The sequence below is a fragment of the Poecilia reticulata genome, linkage group LG19 (assembly GCF_000633615.1).
Source record: "Poecilia reticulata strain Guanapo linkage group LG19, Guppy_female_1.0+MT, whole genome shotgun sequence".
Lineage (NCBI taxonomy): Eukaryota > Metazoa > Chordata > Actinopteri > Cyprinodontiformes > Poeciliidae > Poecilia > Poecilia reticulata.
In genome coordinates this window covers 15620882-15633866 of record NC_024349.1, presented here as the reverse complement: position 1 = coordinate 15633866, position 12985 = coordinate 15620882, and the positions used below count along the sequence as shown (strand labels likewise).

At 39.8% G+C, this 12985-nt stretch overlaps 1 protein-coding gene across 1 annotated transcript; it reads left to right on the top strand.

Moving 5' to 3' along the window:
* Positions 1-3692: 3692 nt before the first annotated feature.
* On the top strand, positions 3693-10106 carry cox10 (cytochrome c oxidase assembly factor heme A:farnesyltransferase COX10). Its single transcript, XM_008437274.2, has 3 exons — positions 3693-3854; positions 7942-8174; positions 9229-10106. The coding sequence occupies exons 1-3, from the start codon at positions 3811-3813 to the stop codon at positions 9657-9659; spliced, it is 708 nt and encodes a 235-aa protein (XP_008435496.1). The 5' UTR covers positions 3693-3810; the 3' UTR covers positions 9660-10106.
* The last annotated feature ends 2879 nt before the right edge of the window (positions 10107-12985 follow it).

Genomic DNA, 12985 nt, shown 5'->3' with positions numbered 1-12985 from the left:
TTGTCTTAAAACAAGCAGTAGCCAATATTCTCAATTAGGTTTGTAATTTAAGCCAAATGACTTCAGGATGAAACAACTAATCTTAAACCAATTTTTAAAGTAATTTTTGGCTCAAGATTYYTACATTATCCATTCATATGAAGCCGCTATTAAAATGAGTCTAAGATCTTCAAATCCCTGATAAAACATCAAGTATTTGCAATGTAAAAGATACCACCTTTTAACATACCATATCTTGCATAAGTCAACTAACCAGTAAACGTATCCTTCTGAGGAAAACATGTTGATTAAAAGAAGAGCCTTTTTGGAKAAGTGTTTAGATTCATGATACTAAMTCGTTTAGTTACAGCCTTCATAGTTAACATCTGTCTTTTAATTATAGGATATYGGATGATGAAGCTGAAATAAAGTTTAAATGGTCTTGTAAAGATGGTTGAATCCTTTACTTAAAGCCAGCTTTTGCATAGAAGTTRCAAAGTAAAGCAGTGAACAAACACAGAAAAAGTTTTAAATGGAAAAAAAAAACGAAACGGTTGAAGCCCGACAAGAGGCAAACGGCAACACTGAGGGAGCTGCAGAAACGAGRAGCGGTTGGGTTCCACATGTGACGGTAATCTTCTGAATTCTCCTCTTGCTTTAACCACATTCTAAAGTTCGAAGACCGAAGTCTTTTATTCCAAATAAAATATTCAGGCCYGACAAAAATCTCCTAAAACCGTGTGGGAGAATGTTCGATAACACCAAACCTGCACTGGAAGATTGTAGTGACAGCATCATGCTGTGGCGTCATTTTCTTCTGATGGAGCCGAGGGCTTTGTCGAGATGAATGGAAATATGAAAAMCTCCAAATGTCAGTCAGTTTTAGTCTTGAACTCTACTWAAAAAAATAACCCCAAAAACTAAAAATTAGGAATTAAAACGTTTGCACTCCTGAACTAAATCTTACATGTTATATTGTCTATAAGAGAGTTTTTTCTTGATAAATTTGAAGAACATTTGCTAAGTACTAAGAGCAGACATGAACAAGTTGAGATTTTCCACCTTATAGATGCGTGATAAATAGATATTTTTGTGCATTCAATGCAGGCTCATTTTATTATCATTCTCTAATACTCGCTTTTTAAAAACAAAATGACGTTTTAAGGGGGGTGCAAACTGTGGGTCCTCTGTAGAGCTTCAACTAACTGCATTTATTAAGAGGAAGTCTTTTAAAGTATTAATGTCACCTCAGCAGGCATTAGAATAAGGTCTTTCCGTAGCAATGTCATTGTAAATAAATGTTCTCATGTGCTCTAACWTTACAGCTCTAAGTCATACCCGTTGACCTCCATCAGTTAATTACAAAGTCAAGTTATCACGACTTAAAGCAACAGAAGACCTGCTGCAGCCTCTGGACTTACCCCTAGTAGTGCCTCTGCATGCACACCAAACACAAGTGGGCCAATTATTTCATTGCCATCACTGTAACACATGGCAGTGCTCTGTGCGTGTGTGTGTGTGTGTGTGCGTGTGTGTGTTTCGGGATGGAGGCTAATCACACTGGTTTAGAGGGCCGCTGATGTGAACCAGATGAGGAACTGTACGGCAACCGGCAGAGCTGTAGGACCAAACCAGAGCGGGGCCGGGCGTTCTGTGAAACGACGGCATGTTGCACCCAGGGGGGCCGACAGAGTGACCTGCGCTCACGTTAAATCATCATCTGACAACAAGCGTGACAACCATCCAAATGATGGCAAACATGTTGATGGGATTTTTTTTTTTTTTTTTTTTTTTTACTATGCATGAGAACTGTTTTAAACAAGACATTTTTGCAATTTAAAAAAAGAAAGAAAAAAAAAGTTACAATAATGTTTTTGGAAAACCGTGGATCCGTTTTATGTGAGCCAGGCTGCAGCAGTAAGCTTGGCCCCAGGCCCTTGTTGAGGCCTGGCTCAGCTCTGCGTGGCTTTTSTCTCGYCTGGCCGCAAAGTGCATTTCTCTCTCATGCGGCCCCTGACCTCTTGACGCATTTCCTGACCCAGGAAATAGAATTAACACCTCAGTCTGGGCTTCGGGGTCCGACAGCCTCTCAGCCACAGCTGTGCGTCAGACCCTGTGGACTCATACAATGCCGGACCTTGAGGAAAAGAGCTTTTTTGCACTTTCTATTTTTACGTCTGTGTGTACCGTTTAAGTCTTTCTTCTGCGCCACCTTCAGCCAAAAAAGGATATTTGACCATTTTTGGTTYTATTGCAAAGTCCCGTTTTTCTTAACATTTTTGTTTTCCAACACTTGTGTCTTTTGATGATACGTTTAAAGTCAGTAATGTCAATAAATATCTTCCCTACTGTCGTATTAAACCTGACATATTCACTGCTAGGTTCCAAGCAAACCTCTTCCAAGCATGTACTATCTATCATCCGTTTATTTTCTAATTTTTAATCTCATTTCTCTTTTGTTTTTTTCCTTAAATGTTCTACAGCGATGTGAAAAAGAATTTGCCCCCTTGCTGATTTGTTCTGTTTTTGCTTTTCTGTCACAYTTAGACATCTGAGGTTATCAAAAACATGTTATCAGAATAAGATAACTTTGGAAAATGCAAAATTATCATTTTATTTATTAAAGGAAAACTATTTTAGAAGGTGTGCCTTTCCACGATTTGTGGCCTTAAATTAACTCAGGATTTCAGATGAACATTGCCACCTCCGAATGAACAAAAAGAACAAATTGAAGACTTTGGAGTGGCCTACGCAAAGTTCGAACCTAAATTTTGGCTCATTCCCAGTTATTTTTTTCAGCACGGGAAGATATGTTATGCTTCATGCAAATACTACATCCACAACATCATAAGGTTCTTMAAAGCTAAACTGTGTGTCAACTGATGTGGATCCCACCAGGGCCTGAAGTACTATGTTATCTCAGCGTTTTTTTAGAAGAGGAAGTCTGAGGACTCTTTTAAAGTAAAACAAGGGCAAATTGTCTGTTAAATATTTCAGTGAAACCATAAACGGAAGCGACGCATCCCGCAGCTCTGTTCTGGCAGCGCTTTATCTGTTTTGTTCATTAGCCGAAGGCCTCAATCGAAGAAGGTGTGTTTCCACACATCCAAAGATTAGCCAGTTCCTGTCTTTAAGCACCCCATATGTTTGCGTTTTAGTCACACATTGCCAGTCTCATGGGAGCTCTTTGAAGCTCACTCCTCCAGAGCAGATCATAAAACAGGCGTATACGTAGTTTTTACAAAGTTGTATCCCAGAACAGTCCTACGTCTCCCCGTCCCTCCACCACGGCCAACGGCTCGCTGCTTCCACCTTGCACCTCAAGTTTATTTACTCGCCAGGATGATCACTTGACTTTGACCATGTTTGACTTTTTAAAAAGCAGACAATTTTTGTTGTTGTTGTTGTTTTTTCTTTCCTGCGTTTCTAATGTGTGGTACAGTAATTGTTGCCATACCAAATCACTGACWGGCATTTTTGTGCAAAGCAAGTGGAGCAATATCTGTTGCATGCAGACAGAAGTAGAAAAGAAGCMATGGCAGCTGAGTCTTTCCATTCCTGACCTTTATTTGCATCTKTATGAGGCAAAAAATAAAAAAATAAATAAATGTTAGAGTTCTTTTCCGAGCCACATGTGTATCTTTGCAGGTGTCTTGTATGTAAGAATTCCTAAACAGCCAAAACTGATGAATGCTATAGTACAAAATGCACTTTAGTTGTCCCTCAYGTCTTGTACTTTAAGGAGAATGACATTTGTTTATGTGTCTTCATCATTAACATGCCTTTTCGTTCTGTCTGTCACAGTACTTTGAAGTGCCCTTTGACTCCAACATGAACCGAACAAAGAACCGTCCCCTCGTCAGAGGACAGATCAGGTACTTRTTTCTYTGACTTATTTCTCTGTTTTTTCCCACATTGGACTTCTGCTTCTTTTTACCTTTATTTCTTGCATTCTTTTAAAATGTACAGGTGTATCTCAATGCATCAAAATATCATTGGAAAGTTATTTTGTCTCCGTAGTTTAACGAGTTAAACTCATAATGGAATCTTTCCACATCCTGACAAGTTTTAGGAGTTTTTCCTTGTACTCTGTTCGTTAATTTTACATTTAGCGCTTTTGCTAACTTTGAAAACATTTTGTGCACTTGGCTTCCCCTAAATATATATTTTTCCWGATACATTCAAAAGTGCTAAGTTTCTTGACTGTCTTGTAAGTTTTTAGTTTAAAAAGGTCATGTGCATTGAAGTTTTGGYTATCTATTGAAGTAGTTAGACGTTTACATTCAKTCTCCTATTTCGAAGACTATTTACGCAGCAGCTCCTTTTTCTCTCATCATGTTCTCTGTTGTTTTCCCCCCATTAACTTTATTTTGAACAAGATATAAACAGGAAGAAAATAAAACCAAGATACAAACATGAATACAAATATCTAGAGGCGTTATAGAACATGTCAAATATAATGTCAAAATTAAATTAGTGCTCAAAGGTTGTTGATGTTCAAGGGCAGAAATAATTTGAATTGAATTTAGCATTTTTAGCAGCAGCTTCTGCTAAATACAGTGTTACTGTAGATCTTTAGCCTTTCGAGGAACTAATGTTTATTATCAGTCCTTTAGKATTAGCACAACTAATTATCTTAATTAGCTTACTGCTAATGGAAATACTAAAATTCTGTACCTCAGACAATTAGAATAATGCATCAAACAAATAAAAAAAAAAATAAGCATAGCCCACAGAAAAGTATGTCCTTGTACTSTATTCACTCAATATTTGGTCGGGGCTTCTTTTGCATGAATTACTTCATCGATGCAGTTTGGCATGCAGGCCTGCGGTTGGTATGCATTAAGTCTTGTGTCTTTCGTCATCATCTAGCATAGTTATACATGGTCATTAAAGCAGATACTGGAACTTTTGGCAGTGTGGACTGGCACCAAGTCCTGCAAGAAAATCATTATTTCCATAAAGCTTGTTAGTAGAGGGAAGCATAAAATGTTCTTCAGTTTCCTAAAAGACAGCTGTGCTGACTTTGAACTTGGTTTAAAAAAAATTAAACAGTGGACCAACACCAGCAGATGACAAACTTTCTTAAATCATCATCATTGTGGAAACGTCACACTGGCCTAGGACTGCATAATATATTGCAAATTTACTGTTGTTGGATTAGTGCACAATATCCATATCTGGAAGAGCTAAATCGATGTTAGCTAGTTACTAATGTACAGTACAAAGCATCATAAAAAGCGGTGGGAAAAGGTCAATTCTTTAACAAACTCCAGCTGTCTTGTTCATTGCCAAAACGATAGAAGCCAATCAGAAACCACTTTTTCCATAAAACCTTGTTGTTGAAATAGAAATATTGATTATTTTTTTATTATTGATTATTTCTTTTCTGGTTTTTAGGAGTAGCTATACACARGGAATGTGACAGTTGTTGTCGATGCCCCTCATGCTTTTAGTCTGTTGTGACTCTTGAATGGGCTTTRCTCCACAATCCTCTTAAGGCTAGTGGACCGTTTTTACTATCACACTTTTTCCTTTCACTTAACTTTTTATTTTTAAACTTAGAACTCAGTGAAAACATCTTTATTTTGCAATCACATTGTCTTTTACGCTCCTTATGGAGGGTGTCAACGGCTGTCTGCGGGAAAACGGTCAAAATAACATGRAAAAAAAAATCAATTTGAAATCTTCAATTACYTGAAGCAAATTACATTTTAGATGATGTTCTCTTTCGTATTGAGATGCACCTGTTTAATGGAACAGTGTGTAGGAGGCGTAACATGCTGCAGCTGAGTAGCCTTGTTTGGACTAGGCCACCCAGGTTCTGTTTAGTGTTTGGTGGTGAATTGTGACCAAAATGCGTTTGATGTCTATGACTGGTGTGTTTGCAGTTAGATTTGCACTGATGACTGATGAATAGCTGCTTGCTGACTTATTAGGGTGTTGTGAGAGGAATAGACAGATGTGAGGAGTTAGTTGTGCCCTAACCCACAACTCTCTTGTTTAGACGTAAGATCACTTTTATAAACCTGTAGCGTTGCCTTTTGCCCACAGATCTTTCCCAGGGACTGGATATATAACAAGTTATATCTACGCAGCTCATATTTAAGTAATCTGCAGAAAAATCCTAATGGACAGTTGGTTTACAATTTGATATTTTCAGTGCTTACAGGTGGTCATGTAAAATATTTTGTTTGTGTAAACATTTTTCCTTGAACTTTTCTCTAACAAGAGAAGTTATTTGTATACTGTCTGCGAATCTGAGCTATCACATGTGTGAAGACAGAGAGCATATGGGTCGGTTGACGTTCCTGTCAAACAAGCCATTCTTTCGCCACATTCTATGRGTTTAATCTCAAAGTCAGAAGAAGTGTGGAAATTGCTTCAGCTATCTTGCACATTGGAACAGGCAAGGAAGAAATGTGGGAGAATATTTGTGTTGCGGGACCGTAATTCTCTTTAACTTTGTCTAAGTGATGTAGATATGACATACTAAAAATAATTTGGTCTAATCAGATTTTTTTTTTTCTGTAAACAGACATCTGTCCAACAATCCATTCATCCAGCCGTCTGCAAAACCAGTGCATCTGGCTTTCTGTCCATGTGTCCATTGATATGTCAGTTTATTGCTAAACATTCATTTATTTATTGAGAGTTATTTCTTTCCATCCACCCATTAATTCCACTCTTCTGTCTGAAACATAAACCCTTTTTGCTTTTCCTCAGTGGCAGGAATATGGGCCATATTTTTATCTTGAATTTTTTCTCAAGCAAAGGAGTCTTAAAATCTTAGTCTGAAGAAACATCCCAGATCTGTTTTACTCTCCATCTTGACTTTAGGCTAACCGCTGCTGTCGGTTTGCTTCTAATCCATCTGTGCTTCTAAACATAGCCTGCATGGTTTATACTGACTAGTGTTTTCTCACCTTTTTTAATTGCGTTATATTTAGTTGCAAGTTTTAGAATTGCTTTGGATGTAGCTTAAAAGCAATTAGCAGCTTTTTGCCACATAAACATCTTACAAGTTTTCCGTATTCTTGCTTCATGTTTGAATTTCAGGTCTTAATTGGAGCCAAACAAACTTGCGACCACTGCTTCCTCCTAATGTTTAAAATGATGATTTTTCTTTTTTTTTTTTTTTTCTGTCTTCTTTTTGCTAAACTGTCGGCATCGGGCAGCAAACCCACCTCTGACCAAGTGACGCACCTCCTTCCCCGACCCCCAGCTGAGCCCGCCTACAGGAGGGCTGTGAACAGCTCATAGGCAGCCTGAACGGCTCCACCTCAGGCCACATAAAGCAGCTACAACACCACTCATCACATTAATGCTCTTATCTCACTGCGTGGCCACCACACCAAAAATAAAGACCCTGTTTGCTTTTTGAAGAAGAGGCCTGCGTTTGGTCAAGATTTTAATCTCCCCTCTCTGTAATTTACGGATCAGTTGGTGCTGAATTTGAACCAGGCCTTACCATGGCTGCTGCTGACAAGGAGGAGAAGGAGGAGGAGGAGGAGGAGGAAGTTGTCTTCATCCAGCCAGCAGGCTGAGCTGCTGCGGTTTTTCTCAGCCCGTTTTGATCTCTGGCGTGCGCACACGCTCCTTCATCTCGCCGAGGCCACTTTTCTTTTTTTTTTTTTTTATCCCTGATGAGCTCTTATCAGATGAGTTTCCTCCTAAGCTCCCGTTTTGAGACGCAGCCATGCTGGCTCCTGGCCCCTGTGGGTCTGTTTGCGTTGGTGCTAAATTTGTGCGGCTCTCGTTGTCTTATCTTGTGTTTCCACAAGCTTGCGAAACTTTATCATCCTTTAGTTCCCAGGATAGCGATGGGCTCTTCCCTGAGCTCAAATTTTTGCAATTTAACTTTTCTTTTTAAGCTTTCGTCTTGTACGTGTTTATCTCGCTGATTTAACTGATTTGTTTTTCTTTCTTTTCTTTTTTTCTTTTCTCTTCTTTTCTTATCAGCCCACTACATGCCGTGTCATTCGCTCTGGCCTGTGGCATTCCTGGAGTTGCTCTTCTCACGCTGGCAGTAAACCCCTTAACAGGCTTCCTGGGCGCCTTCAACATCTTTCTGTACACCTGCTGCTACACGCCACTCAAGAGGCTCAGCATCGTCAACACCTGGGTGGGAGCGGTGGTCGGAGCAATACCCCCTGTGATGGGTTGGTGCGCTGCCACAGGCAGTCTGGATCCAGGTACGACCGGCACAAGTGTAACGCCTAGTCTTTCCACTCCTGGCTTTTCGAACAGCTCCTTTTCTTTTGACTTTGCTTTCAGAGACGCATTGTTCGCTGGTTTCTCAGCAATGCTGCGAGAGTTCTTGTTTTCTGTCATCGTGTTATTATCCAGAGGTTCATTGTGTTTTGATAAGTGGAAGACATGTTACTTCCAGCTAAGCAACACTTAAGTGTGTCATTTAGAAGATGCATCAAATGTGTCATATGTGGTTCAACATCACTGAGACACCCGACGGTCAGTTTTATGCTACATGTTCTTCATTTTGTTTGTGAAGGTTTTAAGAACAGAGAATTTAAATTGAATTTAAACACAGCAGAATTTTTATTGTAAAGTCATCTCTATTAATTCAAATATTTATCCTAAAATTTCTTGAAGGGGAGAATTTCAGTAAAATTGACAAGGATTGATCCTTTAATCCTTCAACCACTCAGCTGCTGTGCAAACCTCTTAGGTTGGACCCAATGCTGCCTTTGACGTCAAAGCTCCTCCTCCAAACTGCAGTATCCAAGCTTGCTTGATAAAATGATACTATGTGACTGGAAAACACAGAATACTGCCCCTTTAAAGCAAAGTCAAAGATTTACATGATTGATTCTTGATCTCAGTAGGTTCTGTAGTTCTGCTTGAACCCTCGACAGGATGTGGAAACCAGATGACTCACTAGACCACATAAATGTTGACATGGCAGAGAGAGCAGTGAAAGTTTTCTTAGTTGTCTGTGCTTTTAAACTTTAGCTTTCAGTCAAAGTTTACAACATTTACTGTCAGCCAGAAGATGTTTCCTGACAAAAACCAAAGGGGAAGAGAAACCCAGCGGGGAATTTGCATTTAATGTTTGTGTTTAAAAAGGTCATCGTACGATGATATTAGTCAGACATGTGTCTTCTGAAAGCCAAGTGCATTTTGTCTTGATACAACATAAAATGATTGCATTGCAACACCTGGTATTCAAAGTTGGACAGTTATTTTATTTGATTTTGAATCCCTTTGTCTACCCCCAACCCCCACCAGGTGCTCTGGTACTGGGCGGCTTCCTCTACTGCTGGCAGTTCCCGCACTTCAACGCTCTCAGCTGGAACTTGAGGGAAGACTACTCGCGCGGCGGCTATCGCATGATGTCCGTCACCCACCCGGGCATGTGCAAGCGAGTGGCCCTGCGCCACAGCCTTGCCCTGATCCCGCTGACGACGCTAGCGCCCGCGCTGGACGTCACCACCTGGAACTTCCCCGTCGTCTCCTTACCCATCAACCTGTACATCAGCTATCTAGCCGCCCGCTTCTACTACCAGGGGGACCGCAACAGCGCCCGCAAGCTCTTCTTCTGCAGCCTGTGGCACCTGCCCATGCTGCTGCTGCTGGCGCTCACCTGTCAGAAGTACAGTCGGAGTCCGGAGGACACGGCGGCGGCGGCGCCTCTGACCCTCGTACCGCCTGCGAAATAACCGGGACCCTCCTTTTAACCGCAGTGCTCCTGGGTGGAGAGATGTTTGCTGACGCACTGCTTTACAGAAAACACAACAAGTTGCAATCTTTTAATTGTGTGTTCTGTAGTTATGTATATTTATTCTTAAAGGGTCCCACCAGTTCTTGTGTCTTATATCTGACTGAAAAATGACTCTGTACTGTTTACACCGCTCTCACGGAAAACCTCAGCCTCTGCAGCTCGTTAAGGTGGAAACCATGTTGTCACGGGGTTTTTAGGAAGTGGTAAAACAGGACAGACGCGATGATGACATGTTACTTGACAGTAAATAAACCTCATTTTCCTTTGAAACAAAAAAAAAATGTGTATGAGGTTTAACTTCATAAACCTGCTTTAAGAGATCATTTGATCCCCCTTTGGACAAAAGGGCAACTATCCTCAACCAATAAACATATAATGACTGTAACTGTTCTGTGTTATGTGTGATGAACTCCTTGACGTCAAGCATGTAGCACACTCCTATCAAGCGGAAAAACAAAGCAGCTCATTAGGTGACGCTGCCCATTATATTTGGACTCAGGTTTCGGCTGTAAACCCCGGTGGATACGCTCACTTTAAGCTCAAATCGTCCGCTCTATTTAGCGGGCCACCCCTTACACCTGTCATTCAACATGTGCTCCATTTCCACCAAAGTTTTGGGTGTTTGGTTACATTTCCATCGCCGCGCTCAGAGCCGCAGACAAGCGCCTCCTTGCCCCCCCCTCCCTCCCCCCCCCAGCGGTTCCGCCACCCTCTCTCCATAAAAACCGGCAGGATTTAGCCAAGGCCGAGAGACGTGAAACGGCTCGATGTCCTCGTAAAGTGTCTGACCGGATGCGGAGTTTCATGTCAGAGGGTGGGAGCGGAGCAGGCCCGAGCCAGCTGTTACGGCCGGATAAGAAGTATACGGAGAGGCAGAATGTTGTTGGGCACCTCAAAGGCTCGACGTGATGAGTCCTGACGGGGTTTATAGCGCGGTTGGGGGGGGGGGGGATGGGGGACTCTTCTTGTTTAGATCTGCATGTTGTGGTGTCGCCGCATATTTCTGGCTTGCACACGGGAGCTCAGAGCCGTTCCTTTTGAGAAGTGAATTGTCTCTCCTACCCTGGTGCTAAGGTAAGATTTTAAATGATCAGTAATGAGATGTCAGGAACTTCATCGACAAGACAAAATGCTTTAAAAAAAAAGGCAACTTTAATGTATTTTTAATCAGTTTTTATAACACAAAGAAGTGAATATGTATGCCATGGGGAAAAAAAGGGAGTTTAAAATGTTAAATTTATGGAATGCAGTCTCGATTATATGTGGAACATCTATGAGCACAATTAAGTCTTGCCACAGTTTCTCAGTTGAATTTAGGTCTGGACTTTGACTGGTCCATTCTTCCATTTATTAATTGCTTAGTTTACACCATTTAACTGTGACATGATGCTGCCACTACCGTGTTCCACTATGAGGATGGCGTGCAGTGTGTGTTTCCTACAAAACTGTTTTATCTAAAGGCCAGTAGTTTAGGTTTGGTTTTGCACATGCTTTCACATTTTAGTGAAAGCATGTGCAAAATACAAGTTTGTGGAAAAATTTCCAAGGGATGTGAATATTTTTACAAGCTTCTCAAGGTGAGATAAAAAAAAAATGAAACAGTTGTCCGTCCAATGGGGGAAAACTGAGATGCAACATGAAGAAATATGAACATAAAGTATTCATGTTTGTAATAAAAGTTTTTTTTTTTTTTAAATGATGTTGAATAAGAAAGATCAGATAAAACCTTGGTAAATTCATTTGTGCTTTCATGTTAGCTTTATAATCTTTAAATTGTTTTGGAAGGATTTCAAGCTGAGATACGTAAGCTGTATAACTAAACAAAAAGCAAAAAATATACATCTATTGATTTTCATTTAATACATGAAGTATTTAATTTGAGTTACATTTTCTGAATCCTTTAGTCCAAAACGAGGATCGGAGAACTTTATGAATAAAATGTGCAACTGTAAAATCGACAAATCTGCACGTGTGGAAACATCAGCTCAGTTTCCAAACCGGATTGGAGCTTTAGGGAACTGAATAAAGGTGAAATGATGATGCCATTCTAAGGAAATGTTATGTGGCCAAACCACATTTCCAGTCCGACTCTTCAGTGCAAATCTTTTATGGAGACACGATGATCAAACCTGGTTTTAAAAACGTTCTGTTCCCACCAGGTTTAATCCCATTATTTCAATTTAATTTTCCTATAATGACTCAACAGAGAAAGTTTGACCCAAAAGAAACTAAATTAAATAGACAGTGAAAGAAAAACACATTGAATGACTTATTTTCAGTTTGGACATGGAGTAGAACTTTATTTTATTAAAGAGTGTTAAAGTTGAGGGGTTAGGGATGATTTCCTGCCACACTTTTCAGATTACATTTGTACAAAAATGCTGAAAGCAAGGTGTTGTTTTCCTTCTACTTTCCACAGTTAAAGACTGTTGACCCAAAAATCCTAGTTAAATGTTTTATCATAATGTGCCATTCTTCTGACTCAACAGTTTTTTTGTTTTGTTTTTTGCGAAAATACACCTGAAATAACAAAAAACAATGAACCAGAATAGAAACATATCACACAATTATTCATGACCACAGTTTCAGATCATGCGCTTGCAGACTTATTTTGAAACTTAAAGTCGGATTTTAAATCAGCCACAGGAAACGTTTGCAGCATTGGCGGGTCACTGCTGTTTAATGCATGTTTGTTGTGGGAAGTGATGGTTAGAAACGAGAGTGAGAGAAATCTTTTTTTTTCTTTATAGACGATGATAAATTAATATTAAGTCAGTGCACCAGGAAATGCAGAAAAGAGATTTTAACTTTTAACTCTCAACACCTCTTTCTGTCTTCAGAAACATATAAACAGTGCAACAAATTTTGTGTCATATAAGCGATGTATCGATGTCCTGAAATATAGAAGTTGGGTTTATAAAAGTAAAGTTTGAATGATGGCATAACATGGACAAGTAACAGATGTGAATAAAATGTTGTATTTCTCATGGGCAAAGACATTGAGACAAGTGTCTTCCTTCGTTTTAGCAGCTAATTTCATATGAATATGTGTGTAAACTGGTAGATAAATACATTATAAAAAAGAAATGGAGTATGAAATTTGAGCTGTTATTTTTACTTGTAAAAATAGTTTTTCTTTTTTATTGTGATGTTCAAAACTCATTAAATTCCAGCAATTTTAAGTGTTCTACTCCAGATGTTGGTTCAGTCGATTGCTATGCACAGTGTGTGACGTCCAGCAGTAGGACGGTGTGGCTCATATTC